The 23,099-nt window shown below is 42.9% G+C and overlaps 1 protein-coding gene across 2 annotated transcripts in view; it reads right to left on the reverse strand.

Moving 5' to 3' along the window:
• Positions 1 to 23,099, reverse strand: part of RPS6KA2 (ribosomal protein S6 kinase A2) — a 483,007-nt gene that overhangs the window by 450,161 nt on the left and 9,747 nt on the right. For both annotated transcript variants that reach the window (XR_006280060.1, XM_038396537.2), the window contains one exon: positions 21,352 to 21,396. Coding sequence is in view for 1 of the 2 variants with exons in the window: in XM_038396537.2 (XP_038252465.1) it covers positions 21,352 to 21,396 (45 nt within the window). In the remaining variant the exon portion in view is untranslated. The remainder of the gene's footprint in view (positions 1 to 21,351; positions 21,397 to 23,099) is intronic.

Below are 23,099 nucleotides of genomic sequence, written 5' to 3' on the forward strand. Positions count from 1 at the left end.
ATCACCCTTATGTTTTTTGGTAGGCATCATGACAAAGTTTTGAGGAGGGATTTGAAGGTAGATATTGAGATAGCATTGTGATTGTTTACGGGGAACTTCTCCCACCATGTGAGAAAGCACAGAGGTGCTTGTTTGAAAATTTAGCGAGTAGGCAAAGGAGGCTGGCATCACCATCACTTGGGTTTTAAGCACAATAGATAGAAAGAAGACTTGCGTTTTTTAAACTGATATTCGGTAATATCTGATTCAGTATAATTGTCAGAGATTAATGCTCTTGTTTTCAATTTGCAGCGCTAGTTTAGACAATGTATTACAGTGCACCTTTAAGGAACAGTGTGTTACTATGTAAAATATCAAGAGAAAGTTTTAGTGTCTTGAAAATAAGCACTGAAAAAGAATTCAGTTGGATGATCTGAGAAAAGGATCATATAATCAAACAACTATTAGCTCGTGCCGAGGGAGAGGGAGAGAGAGAGTGAAAGTCTATGTATGACACGAGCTGGCTAATTAACTGATTTTTTTTTGTTTGTGTCAGTTAGTTCAGATCAAACCAGAACTGATTTTTTAAAATTTTTTTTTACATTTTCAGCAAATTGAAAAATACATCAGAAAAATTTCATTTTGGATCAACCTACATAGAATGTTTAATTAAGATTTTGGGCATTTTTGACTTTTGTTCCAATAAAAGCAGAGGAAAGGAAGGGCTAGGTTCACTAAAGGAGGAAGAGGAAGTACCATTCCCCCTTATACCCAAGAGCTTAGAGCCTAGGGTGCACGGCTGGGATGCAAGAGGTGCACATTCAAATCCCCACCCTAGGACATGGACTTGAAGCCAGGTCTCCTACCTACCAGGTGCATGCCCTAACCCCAGCCAGTGGGCTATTCTGGAAACTGGTCCAATTTGTATAAATACTTGAGTAGTCATTGGGCTAGTAAGAGACAATGGCTCTATAGCTTAGTGGTTAAGGTACTCCCCTGGGAGAGGGAACACCATGCTCCAGACTCTGCTCCAGTGTGCATTTAATTATTTATACAAAGTGGAACAGCTGCAACAAGAAAGATTGAGAGCAGCATAGCACAGAATAGCCAACAGCTTGGGAATTGGGGCAGTCACATAAAGGGGAAGTTCTTGGTTCAAACCTCTGTTCCATAGCAGGGAGGGATTCAAACCTGGGTTTCTCACATCACAAGTGAGTACCCTAACCCCAGGGTATTGGCTATAGAAGACACCACCACCACCCTTTGAATGGCATTGAAATCCCTCTATGAATCTAGTGAGAAAAATCAAAACATTTCCAAAAATTCTCATTTTTGTTTCAACCGAAACAATTCACTGAAATTGATGTGAATTCATGAAATGTTTCTGTCAACCCGAATCTTCTCGTAAAACAGTTTAGGACAAAATGTTTCTCGCAGCTTTATGTAAGACGTGCTTCAGAACTGTTCTGAAAAATGCAGGACCATCACCTCCCACTGTAAAGCCACCAGCTGCAGGGGAAAGAAGGGTTTCTGAGGATCCTCCTTGTGGACATCCCCTCGTATCATCATATCTAGGAGAAAGGGCACAAGATTTGCTCCCTACAGAAATGGCTGCAGTCCCAACCCCAAATTTGGCAAATGCCCAAGCCTCTGTGGTCAAGTTCCCATTGTAGCTACCCAGCAGACACTACTGGCCACAGTTGCTCCTGGAAATAGGCTCTGTGGAAAAGAACAATTTATAAAACAGACAAAGTAAGAGGTGGAGAAAGAATGTGTCACTGTCCCTCCATTGGCCCACCCATTTCTTACCCAGGATCAAAACCTAGTATATAATCTTTGTGATCCTCCAAGCTACTGGTAGACTTAGAGATGACCTCTACATTGTGTATGACCAAGGACCTATTTAATATACCAATCCATATATACATAAAATGTATATCTCAGTACTTTCCAACAATTTCAAAGGATTACCTGCATTTCCCCTCAAAGCTGACGTGACAATTAAGACTTTTTACAGTGAAAGGAGGAACCACAGGAAGCAGATAACTGAAAACAAAGGCAAAGAACAGCAATTTCTGATAGATATAATCAGACACAACAGTGAATCACTAGCAGACTGAAAATGACGCAAACAATTCCTCTTCTGCATGTCTGCTAAACAGATGTTTTAATACATGTTGCCCTTATTTAGATATTCTATCTAGCTTGATATTGTGTCATAACTAGAACTCAGTAAAGTTTTGTTTTGTTGTAAATTATGTGTAAGTAATAAGATTATTACACAAACTGAAAAAAATCAGAAAACTAAAAGTTAAAGTGAGGTTCTGTTCTGAAGAGTGACTATGTTAAATTGCCATCTTGTTTCTCAACTCCTCTTCTCCCGCTGTAGATTCAGAGTCCTGTCAGTTGATTTGAAGGACTAAAATCAAATACCTTTTATTCAAAATAGCCCTGTTAGAGACTATGCAGGGCTGGGAATGGGTGCTGGATTCTGTCTAACATGTTTATCAACAGGATTGTTAGTGAAGTTCCAAGTGCAGATTTTTTATTTTTGATGATTGAGCCCAACTTGGCTTTCAAATCCCAGTAAGTTTGTAGGGTTGTCCTCAGAAAACTAAAACATCTTTTTTCACTTGTAAACTGAGCAGCTGCAGAGGAAAGAAGGGTTCCCCTGCAGAAGGAGCAGATTCCCACCATTCCACTTTTACAAAGTTGTTCTTCTGAATCTAAATATCCTTTAAGGCTGACCCTGTTGTGGGTAAAATATACAGAGACCATTTTTTTAAAATGCAAATTCTTTATTCAAAACTGGCTAAAGGGCAGTGGAACTGTGCCAGTCTACCAGCCATGTACATTTAGAGTCTGACACTTGTGTTTCAGCCAAAATGACTCAATGGGTCTCCGAATGCTTCACACACATTAATTAAGCCTCACAAAAACCCAAGGAGCTAAGGAGCTTCTGAACCATGAAAGCTATATCACTGAACCAATTCAGAGAAACACATTAAAACTGAAATGCCTGCTCCTAGAGATCTGCAGGTGTTACTTCTGCAGAAATTTGAGAGAGAACGTTTCTTCACTGCAATGTCCTCTCTCACAAAACCACCTCTGGAAGCGGGTCACAGCAGGCCAAAGACCTATACCTAGGGGAAGTGATGACATAGCAACTGCCTAGTTTTTCAGAAAAATCACCAAGTGTCACCAACACTTGATCCTCTGGAGTTAGTATTTCTTACATTTACCAAAGTGAAGTGGTTACTACATTGTCTACTATTTGTTTTCACTGTTATAACACACTCCATATTGACTTGCCAGGCAAAAGCTATGAAACAAAATATTAAATTGCAAATACAACGCTTCTCCTAATGGGAAGCAGAGAAACAGTAACCAAGTTCCCTTGTACACTAGCAACAGAAGCTTTAGGAGATGCAATTACAATGTTTGTCTTCTGATCAAGTTACAAGTCCAAAGCTTCAGACAATTTCTGGAACACATTTAGGTCCCATCGATATTACAAATTGCAAGCTTGTAAATGGGTAACCTGACCCCATGGTCTTTAACACGGATAAACCTTAAGATAATATATAGCCTAAACTGTCAGGAAAAGAGGCCAAACATAACTTAGCATTTGATGCGTTTAACGTGCCTGTTACACCGTCCTCTGATGACTTCCAGACTCTAGAACTAGTGCACCCACAAGGGAAATTAGCTACACTGCAATACTGTAATCTGTTACCTTGCCTTAGCTGTGCAATTTAAATGCCATTGTTGCTGTGATTTGCAAAATAAACACCCCTTTTTGGGTGAGAAAGGGATCTTAGGCATCTCTGTTTCACAAATGCTCCTGAACATCACAGAATGTCACTGAACCTGAAACATCTTTACTTGCATTCATTTTCAGATTACAGGGAAATACATCTCTCATTTCTGAAAGAGCTCACTCTTATCACAAACTTTATCCGGTAACCAAGGTGAGGAAGATAAGATCAGAAATACAGCCACAGCATGGAAAGAAATGCAGGTGTTGTGTCATTCTTTTACTGTGATACATGCCTCCAAGCTGAACATTTTTTAATCAGATTTTGTTTAACTGAAGCAAGGGATGCAGTTTCTGTGAAGGTTTCAGAGTAGCAGCCATGTTAGTCTGTATTCACAAAAAGAAAAGGAGTACTTGTGGCACCTTAGAGACTAACAAATTTATTTGAGCATAAGCTTTCGTGAGCTACAGCTCACTTCATCGGACGCATTCTGTGAAGACATCTATGATGGCACTTGTTTTATTCAAATACAGACAAATCTTAATAGGGCACCAAATATGCTAGGGGACACTCTCTCCACCACCCCTTCTTTTTTCCATCACTTCCTAGTCAGACATCAACCTCTACCTGTTTTGCTTCACTTACTCCTCCCTCATGGGGAAACGATTCGTGCAGAGTACTGTTTGGTGTTGACCCCTAACGAATTAAGAAGATGAGCTGTAGCTCACGAAAGCTTATGCTCTAATAAATGTTAGTCTCTAAGGTGCCACAAGTACTCCTTTTCTTTTTGCGAATACAGACTAACACGGCTGCTACTCTGAAAACTATATCTAATGGGACAGTGGGAAGCAGGAGGCCTGGGGTCAATTTGCTACACTGCCACTGAACTAAAAACAGACGCAGACTCTCAGCATAATGATGGAAAATCTAAGGAAGGGTTATATATCACAATCATGTAGCCATCAAGTGATGGTATTGAAGTATTTTATTCAGCAGAGAAGTAAACACCGCACACTAATCTGATAGTAGTGCTGAGTTTTGACTGGCCAATTGCCTTTTCTTGTACCAGTGTCACCTCTTTTTAGACTTTCTATATTGTATTTCCTTCTCAACAGGGCTGGCCGGAAAACAAGAATACTGTTGTGTGAAAAGTTGAGGTTTTGACATTTGAGACCATTCTGATGCAGAATGAAACCAAGATCTTTTTGAATTTTTTTCTGCCAAAAACAGAGAGCAAGAGAGAACAGCCAATAGCCCGATGGTTAGGGCACTCACCTGGAGATGGGAGACCCAGGTTAAAGTCCCTACTCTGCTTTATTTGAATCAAGAATTTTAAGCCAGGTCTTTCACCTCCTAGGCTAGTGCCCTAACCAGCAGATAACAGAATATTTTGTGGTGGGTCTTGTTCTATGGTTTGGATCAGAAATTCCATCCTTGACCTGAGAAAACTTCCTGATAAAAGTTTTGGTGAATCCAATAGAAGTGTCTTAAGAGGGGTGCTCCAGATTCGGAAAAGGGATTTGAATGTAAAAATCACTTAAAACATCACAGTCATGTAACTAGATATCAGGTCAACATTTTTACATGTGCACACTGCTCATCCTTCTGTTATACTGCATGCTTTCTATAATAACATGCACTACAAATGTTTTAGAATTACAAACATAACACATCTGAACACATTTTCTATGCATTAGCCAACATTTTCAAACTTAGGTGCTAAAAACCAGGCTCCTACAAAGTGGTTTTGATTCTGAGAGGTATGGAGCACCTTGGGGTTCCTGATGCCGTCAAATGGGAGTGGTGGTTGCTCAGTACACCAGAAGATCAGGTCATTGATTTAGGTGCCTAAACATAGATTTCAGTGTCTAATCAATCACTCATGTTTCAAACTCTGGAAAATTAGACATAATGCTCAACATTACTGAAAATATACGAAGCAAACCTTGTGCCACATTGTGCATATTATATCTTCCTCCAAGAATCTGTAACATAAAGAAAGTTGCCAGACAAGCTGAAGGAACCTAGTAATCAGTCTTCGAATTACTCATTTCACATAAACAGACCATTTAAATAAGGGAAGAAAACAGTTTCAGAATGGAGACAAAAATAATGAGCAAAGATCATCTACATTTCCCTGGTTGCACAAGTCTAAATGAAGTTAGAATTTGGTTATTAATAAGCAGCACTTTTATTGTCCTTTTCTAATTACCGGAGAAAAATATTTGTTCAATTGGAATTAAACTTGTAAATCTGTCCAAAACACAACCTCATTAGATCTTCTTAGTGTAAAAAACAAAACAAAAAAAAAATCACACACCATAAAAAAGACAGGAAATTCTAAGTTAAGATTGAAGTTGAAAAGGACACCAAAAATTTTCAATGCCTGAGAATTCATAGTTAAGTTTCCATAGACAGCATTAGCTTCAACCCTGAACTAATGCCCACATCTTCAGCTGTGCACCAACAAATCCTTTATAGCCAGCTTAGACCACCGCCTCTTCCACATTTCCAATCTGGACCACAACTTTTCCATCTCCAATACTGTAAAGACAGATCTATAAACTCCTTGATTCCTCCCAAACTTATAAACTTCCCAGGAGTAGAAAGAACACCAAGACCAAGACTCTAGCAATTATGAGGTCCACAGTGTTCCTTCCTATCCTTCCCAAGATAGGGTGTTTGTGGAGTTCCATGAGGATGGGGCCACCAGGACCAGATCTTAAGATTTGCTCCTGTGGAGTTTAGGAGTAACAAAGGAGCAGAATTTCCACATTTGAAAATATTTGGGGTGGGATCCACAAAAGGATTTACATGTTGTGCTGAGCATCATGGCCCCGAGCTGTTCCTGGTGGCCCCATCCTCATGGAACTCCCCAAACACCTTATCTTGGGGAGGATAGGAAGGAACACTGTGGATGTCATAATTGCTGGAGTCTTGGTCTTGGTGTTCTTTCTACTCCTGGGAAGTTTATAAGTTTGTGCCTAGAAAAATCATAGGGAGAACACTGTGATCTACAATGCCTCATTTAGGTGCCTAGGTTCCTGTATAATAACTGAGGAGAGATTGATGCCTTTGATTGCAATCCACAATGCCCGCACTCTAGGCAGGAAGCCATCTAAGTTAGCCAATGACAAACTGAGGAGTGTGTCCCAAGAGCCTCCCACCCCCCAAGTTCAGCACCTAAGTCCCAGCTGCAGGGAGGCTCCTGGCTCTGCTTGTGATTCACACACCAGGAGAAGATAGGCATTTGCCACCTGAGTTGTGTGTGGGGCCCAAAACAAAATAGCTGGGGGCAGGAGGCCCTCCATTCTAACCTTTAGGCTAGAGTACTTACCTGGGAAGTGGCAGACCCCTGGTTCAAGTCCCCAGTCCTTCTGAGAGGGGAATACCCTAACTATCAGGCTATAGAGTCACTTTTTCACTGGCCCAATTAATATTTAATGACTGAATTCAAGTGGAACAACTTCAGCAGGACAGTTTGAGGGAGACTTACATCAGAATATCCCATAGCTCAGTCATTAGAGCACTCACCTGAGAGGTGGCTGAGACCTGTTCAAATCCCTTCTCTCCTTCAGGAGAAGTGGGGATCTGGAACTAGGGAGCTCCCACATCCCATCTGAGTACCCTAACCACCAGGCTAAAGGTTAAAAGAGAGGCTGTCCTCCCCACCTCCAGCTGTTTTGTGTGAACTATCCCCAGGGGCCCCATCCAGTAGGCATGCTTACTCACCTGCTGGACAGGCTTCCACACATGACTTAGATGGCGGCACGCCTGCCTCTCTTTCCCAGTTTGTGAGTTGCTCTGTGGCTTAGGCAGGAGACAGTTGCACCTAGAGCGAGGCTGCTGTCTGAGTGCCCAAAGGCAAAAAGCTGAGGCACCGAGCGAGCATAGGCATGTACAAGGTTCAGGGGCAGCCTGGCAGGAGGTTTGTGGATCACAGCAGTGCCTGGGAATGGGACTTATGCACCCAAGTATTATTGTGGCTCACACCCTAGCTCCATAACTGCTCCTTTCTAGTTTACTCCTTTATTTCTGTTCATGTACATTTTAATTGTTTTTTTCCTATTAATGTGTTAATCCTTAACATTCTTTCTCAAGAGGGTGCAATCAAAACTATTGAGAAGTTAAGTTCTGCTTTGTACAGCACCTAGCACAATGCGATGCTGGTCCAGGACTTAGGATCCTAGGTGCTACTAGGATAAAAATAATACTTCCACCACCATCACCAACAGTTTGGAGCTTATATCAGACCCCTGTCCCTACAACTGAGGAGCTAGCCGCCATCCCATGCTCGCTGCACTGATGGGAGTAACTACTCTTGCCAGGTCAGGTCATGTGAACGCCTTGCCAAACTTGGGAGTACGCTCACCCCTGCCCCTGAGATTTACTAGGTTGAAGGGCACTGCTAAGTTTACTTTCATTTGCAATCATAGGCCTACATTTTTCTATATGGCAAAGACACCTATACAGAGATATGCAAAGCAGGACAGGGGACTTATCTACACACCTTACATATTTTGTGTGGCTAAACCTTTTTATGGTTTTGGAAATCTTCATGCTAGACTCCTGGGCAAAGGTTTTCTGAACTAGGATTTCTTTAGTACTGGTAAGACCCATGCATATTTTAAGGTGAACGGTAGATTCCTCTCAAAAGGTGATGTTCTCTGTGAGTAAGATGCCCGGGATTTTCTATTCTCTAGCCTTCCTGGAAGGGCAATGATCAGAGGTCCAGGTAGAAGCCCTGATTGCCATTAGTGCTTCCGCAGACTTCTTGTGTGAATGTTATGAATTCTCGTAACAAGAGTCTCATAGTTCTGGCTCCCTCTCTCAGCTGGTTCTCATGGTGGAAGGAGGTTATCCACTGCAAATAAGGTAATCCTCCACAGGAAAGTTGCTGCATTCAGGAACAGAATGGAGGTAGTCTGGGTTAGCCATCAATTTACTATTCAAAGTTTGCAGCCCAAAGGTAAGATCTCTTCACCACCTTCACAGCAGTGGGATAGGTTTGTCGAAATTCTGTAAATGAACCTGCCCATGAGAGAGTATAGTTCCTGTGACTGATGCTGGAGTTTTCCTTCTTCCAACTTCTTCTGTCACAGTGAGCAGTAGAATGGAAGAGATTGCTTCAGTTCCCCGCAGTAGTCAGGAAGGGGTTGCAGTGTTTCATGCATTAATCTACACTTTTATTTTTTGGTTAGCTAGAGTTCTCTAAGTTTTAGAGTTAGGCAGGTTCCAAAAATTTGGGGGCAGGGAGGGGAAGTAAGAAGAGTCCCTATTTGAGCCTGTGGTAGGAAGTAGTCTGACTAGTTCTGTGAGAGTGAATAAAACTCTAAATATGAGTAAAAGAAAAATAAATAGGCTTTCCAGCTCTTTGTTACAAGGAAAGAAAGACTGGCCTGCTTATGGCAAGACTAGCTTATAACCCTGGATCTGTAAAATTTTAGCTCTCTCCAGTTTTAAGCTAGAAAAACAAAATACAAGGTGCTGTACTCATCACAGAAATAATTATTCTTGACATTAGGGAGTGTCAAGTGACTCTTCTCTCCAGACAACATGATTAATTCATAAACAACATATTCCCATGAGTTTCCAATGCCACTGTGAAAGGATGGGGTCTCACAGTGGACTATTTACCCAGGGAGGAAAACTAAATAGAGCTATTAATTTATCACTAATCAAGCAGTCTAACTCTATTAAGTGTTTTGTACCTTCTGAAAAATTCTCAGGTCTTTCCTTGCTTATTCCTTTGATATTAGAGCAGTTGCTAATGAACAAATGCTATAGTCAAGACTGCAAAAATCTTTCAAGGGTGTTCTTTTTTAAAATAGCCCCCATCACCATGGTACCAATTGCCTCCTGGTTTATTAAATCTGACTATCAGAGGTCCCTCAGACTATCAGACCTCATGGAGTTTCCTCCTTGTTTAGCCCTCACTGACTGGGAGAGAATTTAGGGAATCATGTGTAGTTTCAGGTGTTGGGGTATAGCTATGGAATGAGAAACCTCTTGCTTGCTGGCTTTCATGCCCTTTATCCCGGGCTTTGCGTGGATTTCACTGTCCTACAGAAGTAGGGTGACCAGATGTCCCATTTTTAAAGGGACAGTCCCATTTTGGGGGACTTTTTCTTATATAGGCACCTATTACCCCACCACCCCCGTCCTGTTTTTTCACAGTTGCTATCTGGTCACCCTACACAGGAGCAAAGCTCCCTGGGCAACTCATGGATGTAGAGGTGGTCATCCATTTAACTGCATCCTGATCCAATGAAGGCTTTGAAGGTCACAGTCAAGATGCCTTAACTGACAGATAGGTGGACGAGGTGTCAAGTGAAGAATCTGAGCAAAGGAGAAATGTCCCACAGCCTGGTTTCTTACCATCTCATCAAATGGTCTCATATAGACTTTGAGGTAGGAGCAGTCAGGATGAATCCCTGTGGGACCCCATATGCAAAGGCTCTTGAGGAAGAGAATCAGGTACAGTTCACCACTCTGTGTCCTGAAGAGAAATAAGCTGAACGCTGCACTATTTACCAGGAGCAGGTCAGTAACATTTTGGGGTTGACTACATAAAAAGCTAGAGCACTTAAGGAGCATGATCAGTGGATGTAGTATCTGAATTGCTATAAGAAAGCAGTCATTTAATGCAAATGTCTTTGTAATGTGCCCCATGCTAAAGCCCAATAACACAACTCAAGCCTGATACCACACCATATAGTCTAGGCAGCGTAAGAGAACCCAAACATACCCAATTCCTGGCTTTATTTTAATTACATAATCTTAACATTGCATTAAACATCACTTTTTGGCTGTAATTACATCTCATGGAAATGTTGCATTTTATTCTGTTGTGATAGTACTTCACAGTCACTTCTCTCTGCCTCTCAGCCATAGGTTATTCTTTGCCTTTAGCAGAATAAGTGTCAGGCTCAAGTGGATATAAACCCATCAAGCAAGCATGGCTGGTTATGAAAGAATGGCCTGTAAATCATGTGGCCTTTCCATACTTGTCTAACATGGCCTGTAAGTGCAAAGGCCATTTTCATGGTAAGACTGTTCTGCTTTAACCAGTATTTGTTATGCTCATATTCCTATCTTGCCACAAAGCAGAGAAGATATGTTAGCTGCACTATATTCAGCACAAACAGGGGGTCTACTTAAATCCCACATTTTTCAGAGGTTGGTCACAGCTTCAACAGCAAATTTCGTAGATGTCTAAGACATCTGTGAAGTTTGCTATTTTTCCGTGACCAACCCAAGAAAAATGTGGGATTTCTCCGCAGTGTTTATCAAACTGGGGGGGGGTCCCAATGCAAAAGGGGGGTTGCAAGCCTATTGTGGAAGAGAGGGTCACAGTATTGCCACCCTTACTTCTGCGCTGCTGCTGGCAGCAGCACTGCCTTCAGAGCTAGGTGCTTGGCCAGCAGTTGCCACTCTCCAGCTGCCCAGCTCTGAAAGCAGAGTTGAGAGCAGCAGCTGCTGGCCAGGCACCCAGCTCAGAAGGCAGTGCTGCTGCCAGCAGCAGCGCAGAAGTAAGGGTGGCAATACTGTGATGCCCCCCACAATAGGCTTGCAACCCCCCTTTTGGGTTTGATAAACACTACAGAGAAATCCCATATTTTTCATGGGTTGGTCATTGCAGCGCAGAAGTATGTGTGGCAATACCATACCATGCCACACACAGTCCTCCAATTCTGCTGGCCATAGCACTGCCTTCAGAATTGGGTGCCCAGCCAGCAGCCTATGCGCTCTGCTGTCTCTTCAGAGCTGGACAGCCGGAAACCAGATTTCACAGTCCATAATGTGATTTTCACAGCTGCAAATTTGGTAGACCCCTACACATATGCCACTAGTAGATACACACCTCCATATCTGTAAAGTTACTGCCTTTGTCTGAAGGGATGCAGTACTTGGGAAGGGATTTTTTGTTATCACATCATGCTGTTGTTAAGCCTTAATGAATGAATAATGAATATGATGTTGAACAAAAAAAATCCCATAAAGCAGAATTTTTGTTTTTCTACATACAGTAACAGCCCCTCCTACTCATTTAAATATACATCAGATGTCCCTGGTTCAGCTAGTAAGGGAAGAAAGAAAACAACCAATTAAGATAAAAAACAGCAACGTCTCCCTTGAGGTGGGGTATATGATCAGGGCCCTTAGAACAGGATCTGAATGCACCAGGGAAGGGAGACTCCTTACACATGTCCCCCTATTCTCTTCCCAATCCACTCAGACCATTCACCCATGTAACAGCCAGCCACAATTCGCCCCTTAACCTGCTATGACTTTAGTACTGCTTACCATGATACAGAATGAAACTAGACTACTTGAATGGCTAATGTAGATTTGCAGCTGACAGCACATGGACAAATCCCTGTTCCCACATGTGCCCCCCCCACCTCCGCCATGGACTTCAAGTGGGTTCAACACAGGTGGAGAGGTGCTTCTACAATTGACTGTGTACAGGACTGGGCCTTAGATACCAAGGGAGCATGCTTATTTGTCACGTGTGCATTGAATTGGACAGTGTAATTCAGGAGCCAGTATTAACTTGGTGCCCTGACCAACTCCACTTGTTTTTTCTTTTTAGAAAGTAAATGAAGAAATAGCTCTTTTAAAAAATATAATGAGAAATGTTTAAAGAAAAGAGACCCTTTGGAAATTCCAAAAAGCCCATAAAAGTCCATTTCAAAAGCCTATTAACGTTGCTAAGTTACAAAACTATTGTTACCTGCCAAATCTTTAAAATCAAACAAACAAATAAATATATAGCTAAGGACATTATAAGTCTTACACTGCCTACATACAACATTCTTATCTAGTAGAAAGCACAAAGTAACACTGGCAGTACTATCAAGAAAAAAATTAGAGTAATTTCTTAGAAACATGTATCAATACCAACCTATGATAAAAATTACATATGTGGACATGCATTTAAGGTCAATTTTAAATTTCATGTTTATTTTTCAAAGAGGTTATGTTTCTATTTTGAGATTCCTCATAACTGAGTAGACTAGGATTTGGGGTCAGAGGTAAGTTTATTTTGTTGAATAAAAATGCATTACTTGATAAGAACGTGTTTGTTCATTATTTCAGCAGAAGAAGGTATATAATGTCTTTATCTGTTCATTTCCAAGAGCTTGGATTTTGTAAACAATTTGATGGCTAAATGCACTGCTGTCACTTAGCAACCTCAACCAGTTATTAAAACAAAAGATTTTTATGTTGTATTATACATCCTCTCTCCCTCCCCACATTGTACTGTAAATTTGATGATCAGCTACCTATTTGCTTTTTCTGGAAAGAACAAACTATTCCTAGGATCAAAAGACGTTCTAAGGCACACAGCCTTTTAAACATTCTTCTTATCTACCATCCTTCCTGCCGCAGGGTAAAACTACATGTTTCAGGTTTATTTCAACACACAAAATACAACAGATAAGTCAGTCTTCTGGGCAGCAAAAAGATCAATTCACAGCAGTTAGTTTTGCATATATCCCACATATGTATTGGCATTGACCTTTGTTTCCCCATACATGCATTTATATCTCCTTAGCTAAGCAGTTAGGTTGCAGTCCACAAACGGACTTAGTCCTTGCAATGCTGATATGTGTGAGTTAAGTAATTATCCACAATGGAACAGTCATTGGGCAAGAGAGAAGGAGAATGACTGCAGTCCAATGGATAGGGCTCCTACCTTGGAGGTGGGAGACTCTGGGGCCAATTCTGCTGCTCCAGTCACTCTCATTATTGATCCAGAGTGGAGTAGCTTCAACAGGCGTGTTTGAGGGCACACCACATCAGAATATCCCATAGCTCAGTGGTTAGAGCAGCCTCCTGAGAGGGGAATTGAATGTGGGGTTCCCACTTCCCGGGTGAGTGCTCTAACCACTGGTTTAAAATTGATAAGGTGAGTGGCAGCAGCACTACCATCTCCATCAGATGCCTGGCAACAGTGGATGTGCTCAGAAGCTGGAACATAGGTGGCTAGGGAACTTTTACTCTGAAAACTTCTCCACTGAGTGAAGTTTAGGTAACTACAGGGTTCAGTGGGACTAGGGAGTTTTGTGGATTACAGTGAAGCCGAAACTTGGATTTAGGAGCCTAAACCCAAGTGTTAGGGACTTAAGTACCTTTGAGGATCCCATCCTTAGGTCCAATATTAGAAGCCATCATTCAGATTATGATTAGATAGCTCTTTAACCAGGCAGAGACCTCCCTGTTCCATTCCCATATGTCAAGTTAATAGAACCTTTCCTAACAGGGAAACCATATCAGCATAAATATCATTACTAAACTTTAAGGTAATGGCTCATCTGACATTGTAATAAAAACAGCTCTTGGGACAGTAGGTTAGAAGATTACTAGCCTGACCTATATCAGTCGTCCACCCAGCCACTGAATGATGAAGGACAGGTAGGCAAGGCATTGTGCATACTGAAGCTACACAAACTTCCTCATGGATAGATTTTACAAAACTAGACAAGCTATTTACAACACAAACTTTGCTTCTCTACAAAAGAAAAAAGACACTAAACTGTCCAAACTGCCACAAGGACCCTCAACAGTAGTTCCCTTAATCCACCCAACAATATTGTTAATCTTTCCAGCTATACTCTTAGCCCAGCAGAAGAGTCTGTCCTATCTCGGGGCCTCTCCTTTTGTCCCTCCAAGCCCACAAACAGGATTCTAGGTCACCACAGAACTGTATCATGATTTTGACATCTCTGACTCAAAGAATATTTCCAACACACCTCTGAACAACATACTAACCCACAGAATCCTTCCTACCAACACTACAAAAAGAAGGATTCTGCATGGACTCCTCCTGAAGGTCGAAACAGACTGGACTTCTACGTAGATTGCTTCCATCGACATGCATGGGCTGAAATTGTGGAAAAGCAGCATCACTTGCCCCATAACATCAGCTGTGCTGAACAACGCCATCAACAGCCTCAGGAACAACTCTGATATCATAATCAAAAAGGCTGACAAAGGAGATGCTGTCATCATGAATAAATTGGAATATGAACAAGAGGCTGCTAGGCAGCTCTCTAACTCCACATTCTACAGGCCATTATCCTCTGATCCCACTGAGGATTACCAAAAGAAACTACACCATCTGCTCAAGAAACTCCCTGAAAAAGCACAGGAACAGATCTGTGCAGACACATGCCTAGAACCCCAACCAGGGGTATTCTATTTGCTCCCAAGATCAAAAAACCTGGAAATCCTGGACGCCTCATCATCTCAGGCATTGGCACCCTAACAGCAGGATTGTCTGGCTATGTGGACTCTCTCCTCAGGCCCTACACTACCAGCACTCCCAGCTATCTTCGAGACACCACTGACTTCCTGAGGAAACTACAACCCATCAGTGATCTTCCAGAAAACACCACACTGGCCACTATGGATGTAGAAGCCCTCTACACCAACATTCGACACAAGATGGACTACAAGCTATCAGGAACAGTATCCCCGATAATGTCACGGCAAACCTGGTGGCTGACCTTTGTGACTTTGTCCTCATCCACAACTATTTCACATTTGGGGACAATATATACCTTCAAGTCAATGGCACTGCTATGGGTACCCGCATGGCCCCACAGTATGCCAACATTTTTATGGCTGACTTAGAACAACGCTTCCTTAGCCCTTGAGGAATTCCACCAGGATTTCAACAATTTCCATCCGACCATCAAGCTCAGCCTAGACCAATCCACATAAGCGGTCCATTTCCTGGACACTACTGTGCTAATAAGCGAGGGTCACAACCACCACCCTATACCGGAAACCAACTGACTGCTATTCTTACCTACATGCCTCCAGCTTCCATCCAGGACAAACCACACGATCCATTGTCTACAGCCAAGCTCTAAGATACAACCGCATTTGCTCCAATCCCTCAGACAAAGATAAACACCTACAAGATCTCTATCAAGCATTCTTAAAACTACAATACCCACCTGCTGAAGTGAAAAAACAGATTGACAGAGCCAGAAGAGAACCCAGAAGTCACCTAACAGGACAGGCCCAACAAAGAAAATAACAGAACGCCACTAGCCATTACCTTCAGCCCCCAACTAAAACCTCTCCAGTGCATCATCAAAGATTTACAACCTTATCCTGAAAAATGATCCCTCATTCTCACAGATCTTGGGAGACAGACCAGTCCTCGCTTACAGACAGCCCCCCAACCTGAAGCAAATGCTCTCCAGCAACACACACCACACAACAAAAACACTAACTCAGGAATCTATCCTTGCAACAAAGCCCGATGCCAACTCTGTCCACATATTTATTCAAGTGACACCATCATAGGACCTAATCACATTAGCCACTCCATCAGAGGCTCGTTCACCTGCACATCTACCAATGTGATATATATGCCATCATGTGCCAGCAATGCCCTCTGCCATGTACATTGGCCAAACCGGATAGTCTCTATGCAAAAGAATAAATGGACACAAATCTGACATCAGGAATCATAACATTCAAAAACCGGTAGGAGAACACTTCAACCTCTCTGGCCACTCAGTAAAAGATTTAAGGGTGGCAATTTTGCAACAGAAAAGCTTCAAAAACAGACTCCAATGAGAAACTGCTGAGCTTGAATTAATATGCAAACTAGATACCATTAACTTGGGTTTGAATAGAGACTGGGAGTGACTGGGTCATTACACATATTGAATCTAGTCTTAAGTATCCTCACACCTTCTTGTCAACTGTCTAAATGGGCCATCTTGATTATCACTACAAAAGTTTTTTTCTCCTGCTGATAATAGCTCATCTTAATTAATTAGCCTCTTACAGTTTGTATGGCAACTTCCACCTTCTCTGTATGTATGTATGTGTATATTTTATATATATATCTTCTTACTATATGTTCCATTCTATGCATCCAGTGAAGTGGGCTGTAGCCCATGAAAGCTTATCTCTAATAAATTTGTTAGTCTCTAAGATGCCACAAGTTCTTTTTTTGAAGCTACATTGAAATTGCTGTAGAGGTAAATTCAGTGACATTACATTATTTACAAATAGGCTGGAAATGTGTTTTCCAGGTTTTCTATAGCTGGCAGTTGAATACCACCACAATGTTATGGAAAGTTTGTGTTGTTGTCAACTCACTTTAGTGTTACATAAGCACAGACTGAACACATTGTTGGCCTGACGACAGGAATACAAGAGCAACAAGTCTCACGTTTTTGCTCCTATGAGAGTGCTGTGTTTATCCTTTAATATCGGTACTCAGTCTAGTCTTTTTTCAACTTCTGCATTTATATAAAAATAGAAGTGGAATAACTATGGATAAGTGTATTTAGGGCACCTGTTTTGCCTTCCCTTGACAGTTGTGTGTATAATACAGTAGCTTCAGAGGGTACTGCTGGTGTCCTCTCTCCTGCCTGTTGGACTACCAGACACCAAAGAGCATGGCTTATATGTCACTCTGTGCTCTCTCCAAACATTACCACAAGAATTCCATTTCTGCCTCAACTTGCATCTAGCTACTGATTTTACTGTTGGAGGAAATGCATTTTTCAAAGCAACAGCAATATTTGAAAATTTCAGAACAGGGGTGAAGGGTGGCTCTGAAATACTAAATTTTTCAATTGTGCCATGAAGTTTTCATTAAACAAATTGAGAGGTTTTGTCTAATTCTATTTCTGGATAGGTGGCAGCTTTGACAGAGAAGTCATTTTTGTTGATAATACATTGAACTTCAACAGCAGGTTTCCAGTAGCAGATCTGAAAATACTGAAGTTAAGACTGGCAACACTCCTGGAAAAGGTATAAAGGAACAGAAGTGTAGAAAGTGTAAAAAAAAAAAAAAAATGCTGAATCCACCTAAAATGAACCTATTTCTGAGGAACGCACCTACTGTTTTACAGTGTTCACAGCATAACTTCTCAATAGCTTAGGAAGTGAAATAAAGAATACAGCCCGCAACTGAAACTACAGGGAGGGTCTAGACAGACAGGAATTTGGTCAGAACACAGTCTAGGATTAACACCCTTCCTTAACATCACCATGGGATCTTTAACAATTGAGTTGTGAGGCCTTCCATTGGCCAAAACATCTATTTCTAAGTCATTAAATCATCAGTTTCATTAAGACTTTTAGAACTTTCAGACAGAGGGAAATGCTCTTCTACAGATAAATAAATTTGCCTGGAGAGCAGTCCTACTTTTACAATCAAAACACCCCAGCCATCTGTGTTCAATTATTCTCAGAAGCAGCATGGGTAACACCAATATTTCCTCCTGCTGCTGGCTGGTACTGGGAAAATCATTGTCTATTAATGTTCTCTTAGTCATTTTTGCCCTCTGGGACATTCAAAGAACTTGTCCCCAGTGACAGCAAAATCAGACAGCACTAACTCAGACAATAGGCAATGTAATTTTTTTATTGGTTTTTCTATTTTATCTGATTTATGTGGACTGTGCATAGCAGTGGGGAAGGATGCGAATATAGCCCAAAGCATTTTGTTTAAACACATCCCTGCAGTGAATGCGATCTATTGTCTGCATTAAATGCCTTCAGGCCACCCTTTAAAAATATAGATGAAGGGTTTCCTGATAAAACTGGCTTTGGATTTGGGTGCAGCACTTCCATCATCTAGAAGATTGCTACAGGATGTTAGGCAAACTTATTAGTCACTCAGCCAGTAGTCCATATATCCATGGTGATGGGAACCTAACATTCAAGAAACTGGTCCTTCTCTGTACTATTTATTAGGGAACTTACATTGGCATAGTTATACTTCTCAGGAATGTGAAAAATCCATCTCCCCCTCCCCCAAAGATGTAGCTATGCAGACCTAACTTCCAATGTAGACAACACTAAGTCAATGAAAGCATTCTTCCATCAACCTACCTCCCTCCTCTTCGGAGATGGATTACCTACACTGACAGGAGAACCCCTCCCATCAGCCCGGGGAGCGTCTACACTGAAGCGCTACAGCAGCACAGCTGTACCACTGTAGTGGTTTTATAGGTAGACTTGCCTAAGTTAAACCTGAAAGGGTTCTTGGTGCTGTTTAGACTCTGGCTTGGATAGTTGCAATCAGAGCTCAAATCTCATGGTAACCAGAAGGATATGAATGGGAAAGACAAACAATTTGTTTGTGGGCCCCTGCAATAAAGGAGTGTTTGAGAAAACTTTAGATGAGGAGAGAGGACCCTCTCCTACATGGGGTAATTGATGATGTTTCACCTCTAACTCTGCCTTCTTAGCCTCCTTATTCTATGCGCACCTTTTATAAAAAACACTGTGGCAGGCTATTTAGACAGGCATAGCCACACCCTGTTCTAGGTTACTCACTTTGCATCCCACTTGCTGGGGAAAGTTCAGAAAACAGTACGATATGATACCACCATGTAAGCACTGTGTGGACACTTATAGATAGAAGGCAAAAGCACATAAAAAGGAGAGAAAACCCAAGACCAAGGTGCCAAGAAACAGAAAGAACTCCATATAATGCAACTGTGATGTGAGAATTTTCTGTAACAGTTTTATGCCACCTATATATGCCTCAGTTTCCCTCTGTACTTTGCATTGCTATCCAAGGGTGCAAGAGGGTTAAATCTGCTTTGGGAGCAGAACAAGACATTGTATTTTTCTTCTGCATAGTAAAGCTTCAAAGCTGTATTAAGTCACTGTTCAGCTGTAAACTTTTGAAAGAACCACCATAATGTTTTGTTCAGTGTTACAAACAACCTCCATTTCTGAGGCGTTCATAACTCTTAGGTTCTACTGCACTTAAGAGAGGAGCCCAATCCTCATGCACCTCCTCATGTCTACAGGAGGGGGCTCCATCTGCGTAAGTGCATCAGCACCCAGAAAGCAGAGAGGGTTGAAATTTAAAAAGAGTTGTGAAAAAATTTAAATGTTGAAGTTGTTTCCACAGGGTTCACTATATTTTTTTTAAAAAATCAAAATTTTGTTTACTGAAAGCCAAGAGCTGTAGTAACCCTCGTGATTAAAAAGTATCATGAAAAAAAAACTGGCAAAAAAAAGTTAGAAGACTTGGAAAACCAGCCATTTTCCCCTGAAAGTCTGTGTTCACAAAATGGCCATGTAAAACAGATATACCTTCTTAAAATATTTTCTAATGCTCTACTTATGAAGTTTGGCAACTTCCCTTCCACACTGTCCAAAATCTTGTGGGGATTAGGCAACTTGTGGGTCCCTGCAGATTCATAGTTTACCACCACATCAGCCTCAGTTGTCTCTTAAGGGGTTTCCAAGCCACAAGTCTATGAGGTTCATTGGCCCCACTCCACCTCCAAGCCTCAAGAGCTTTCAGAACTCCCCTGGCTTTGAAAGAGTTTTTGATGCTCTTCCAAGCTCCTACCCCCATGCAAGAATTGAGAGGCTATGGCAGCGTCTCTAGCCCCCATCATATAAAAGTCTCATTGGGGCCTAACAATTCTACTAAGTCTTCTGGGGTGACTTCTAAGGAGCCTTCTGGTTTTCAGGGGTAGGGGTTTCAATGAGCCTGAGGCTCATAAGGGTGATATGGGGAGCCCAGCTGAGCAGGTTTTAATCCCAGTTTCTGACATGGCACTGAATATGGCTTGTCCTTGTCTACATTTACAGGTCAAACCACTATCAGAAGCCAGTATTTTTGTAGTGTAGACAAGACAGTAGTAGTGTTTATTTATCTTCACTGTTAAGCTAGTGAGCATACAACCTATTTGGGATGAAGAGCCAGTCTAATGGACGAATGAAGTAAACCCACAAGCTTGGTGGCATTTAGTATCAATTCACCAGTAGAGTCCAGTTCACTGTAACTTGTGCAAATGTACTGCTTAATGGTCCTTAAGAGAAACAGATCACTATTACATGCTCTCTTGTATAAAAATGTAAAGAGACAGTATGCCATAGCTATCCTCATCTTTTACTTTCATACTTCTTTACTTTGAGTCCAGTTCTTTTCTTCTCTACTAGTCAATACATAGGTCTCCCTTGGTCTTTGTGTGTGTATTGTGTTATTTTTTTATATTTTTATCTATATACATATATTCGCACACACACCCCCAAAATCCAGTCTCCCATTTTTCTCTTTTTTGTTGAGTTTCTCCCCTATTCCTTCCATTCAACATCTCATATCTGTCTTCCTTCATTTTAAGCTACAAGACTGCCTCTTTCACAACACAGTTTTGCTGTCTCACTCTTAAAATAATAGAATCTTCACGCTTAGGACAGAATGGCCACTGATAGTTCTGCAACGATTCTTGACGTGTCAGGAATTACGGAAAGAAAAGTACTATTAGAGCAATTCGACCATTCCCTGGCCACGGCAGAATAGTTCCCTTCTTTATAGTCACCATGGTTTTCTCCAGCCCAGTTTTAAAAATGACAAGCAATGCGGCATCCATAGCTTTTCTTAAAAGGCTACTTCACAGTTTAATAGCCTCACTGCTAGGAAAGATCCCCAGTAGCCAACCCAAATAGTATATTTTCAGTTTTCAAAGTAGCATTTGAGTGAAAGTTAATTCTCACAGTATTTCCTGGAGGTGGTGGGAAATACTAGAATTTTTTTCATGAAGGTAGAAATATGACAAGCATGAAAATATCCAGGAAATTATAACATGCACAGAATTACCTCACTTGTAAATTCTTCATCCAAGATGGCATCTTCCACTGCAGGCTGGTAATCAAAAGAAGAAAAGTCTCGTGAAGATCAGTGGGGAGCTGGAGCCGGTTCTCACCGGTTCGCGCGAACTGGTTGTTAAATTTTGAACCAGTTTTAGAACCGGTTGTTAACCCGCTTCCCTGCAGGGGGCGCTGAGGCTTTGATGGGCTCCGGCCGGGAAGTGGTGTAATTCCTCCTCCGGCCGCCGGGGGCGCTGCGCTGCGGGAGCCAATTGGGCTGCCGCCTGGCCCTGGGCACGAGCCCTGGTGCTGCTGCTGCTCCCCTGGCCCTGGGGCTCCCGCTGCTGCCTGGTGAGTCCCCGGCTGCTCTGCTGGGCCTGGGCTGCGTCCTGCTGCTCTCCCGTGAGTAACCACCACCCTGCCCGCAGCCAGCCCCTGCCTCCAGCCACCCCCGCACCCCCTGCCCTGCCTCCAGCCAGCCCCTGTCTCCAGCCACCCCCGCCCTGCCCGCACCAGCCCCTGCCACACACCCTGCCCGTCTCCAGCCACCCCCGCACCCCCTGCCCTGCCTCCAGCCAGCCCCTGTCTCCAGCCACCCCCGCCCTGCCCGCACCAGCCCCTGCCACACACCCTGCCCGTCTCCAGCCACCCCCGCACCCCCTGCCCTGCCCGCAGCCAGCCCGTCTCCAGCCACCCCCTGCCCTGCCCGCAGCCAGCCCCTGCCGCACGCACCCCCTGTCCTGTCTCCAGCCCACCCTGCACCCCCTGCCTGCAGCTAGCCCCTGCCGCACCCCCGGCCCTGTATCCAGCCAACCCCTGCCGCACGCACCCCATGCCCTGCCCGCAGCCTGCCCGTCTCCAGCCACCCCCACACACCCTGCCCTGCCTCCAGCCAGCCCCTGTCTCCAGCCACCCCCGCCCTGCCGCAGCCAGCCCCACACCCCCTTGTCTCCAGCCAGCTCCGCACCCTCCTGTCTCCAGCCAGCTCCGCACCCCCTGCCCTGCCCACAGCCAGCCCTGCACCCCCTGCCTCCAGCTAGCCCTGCCCCATGCCCCTGTCTGCAGCTGGCCCCACAACCACTGGTGCCCTGCAGCTCCCAGGGCAGTAACCCCGCACACCTGCTTCAATGAGGGGGGCAGGAAGCAGCTAGGACCCACACATGTGCACACCCTAGGGTGACCAGACAGCAAGTGTGAAAAATCAGGACAGGGATTGGGGGGTAATAGGAGCCTATATAAGAAAAAGACCCCAAAATCGGGATTGTCCCTATAAAATCGGGACATCTGGTCACCCTAGCACACCCCCAGGGAGTGGTGGGGACCCACACATGTGAAACGGAGCTCATCTCTAGTTCAGGCCCATCTTTTTAAAAAAGAACTTTAGGCAGGGTTAACAAACATCCGTATTTTCCCGGACAAGTCAGACTTTTTGGTTCTTAAATTGCCGTCCGGGAAAATACGGACGTATGGTAACCCTGTTAGTAAAAAAAAAAATACATACTGGGGCACATCCCTTAAATCAGAACTTTTTTAGGGAACCGGTTGTTAAGATTTTTCATCACTGGTGAAGATGGATTATGAAAAGCCTCAGAAAAACACAATTCTGAACCAGACTGTTCTGTTACACTGGTGTAAATCCGAATCAATTTATGTCAAGGCAGTTGCTCCAGATTTACAATGGTTAAATTAACCTCCCCCCACCCCCATAACTAAAAGACTTAACTGGATTCTAACTAGTTATCTATTTTTTTCTTTAAA

Source organism: Dermochelys coriacea, chromosome 3 (assembly GCF_009764565.3).
Source record: "Dermochelys coriacea isolate rDerCor1 chromosome 3, rDerCor1.pri.v4, whole genome shotgun sequence".
Lineage (NCBI taxonomy): Eukaryota > Metazoa > Chordata > Testudines > Dermochelyidae > Dermochelys > Dermochelys coriacea.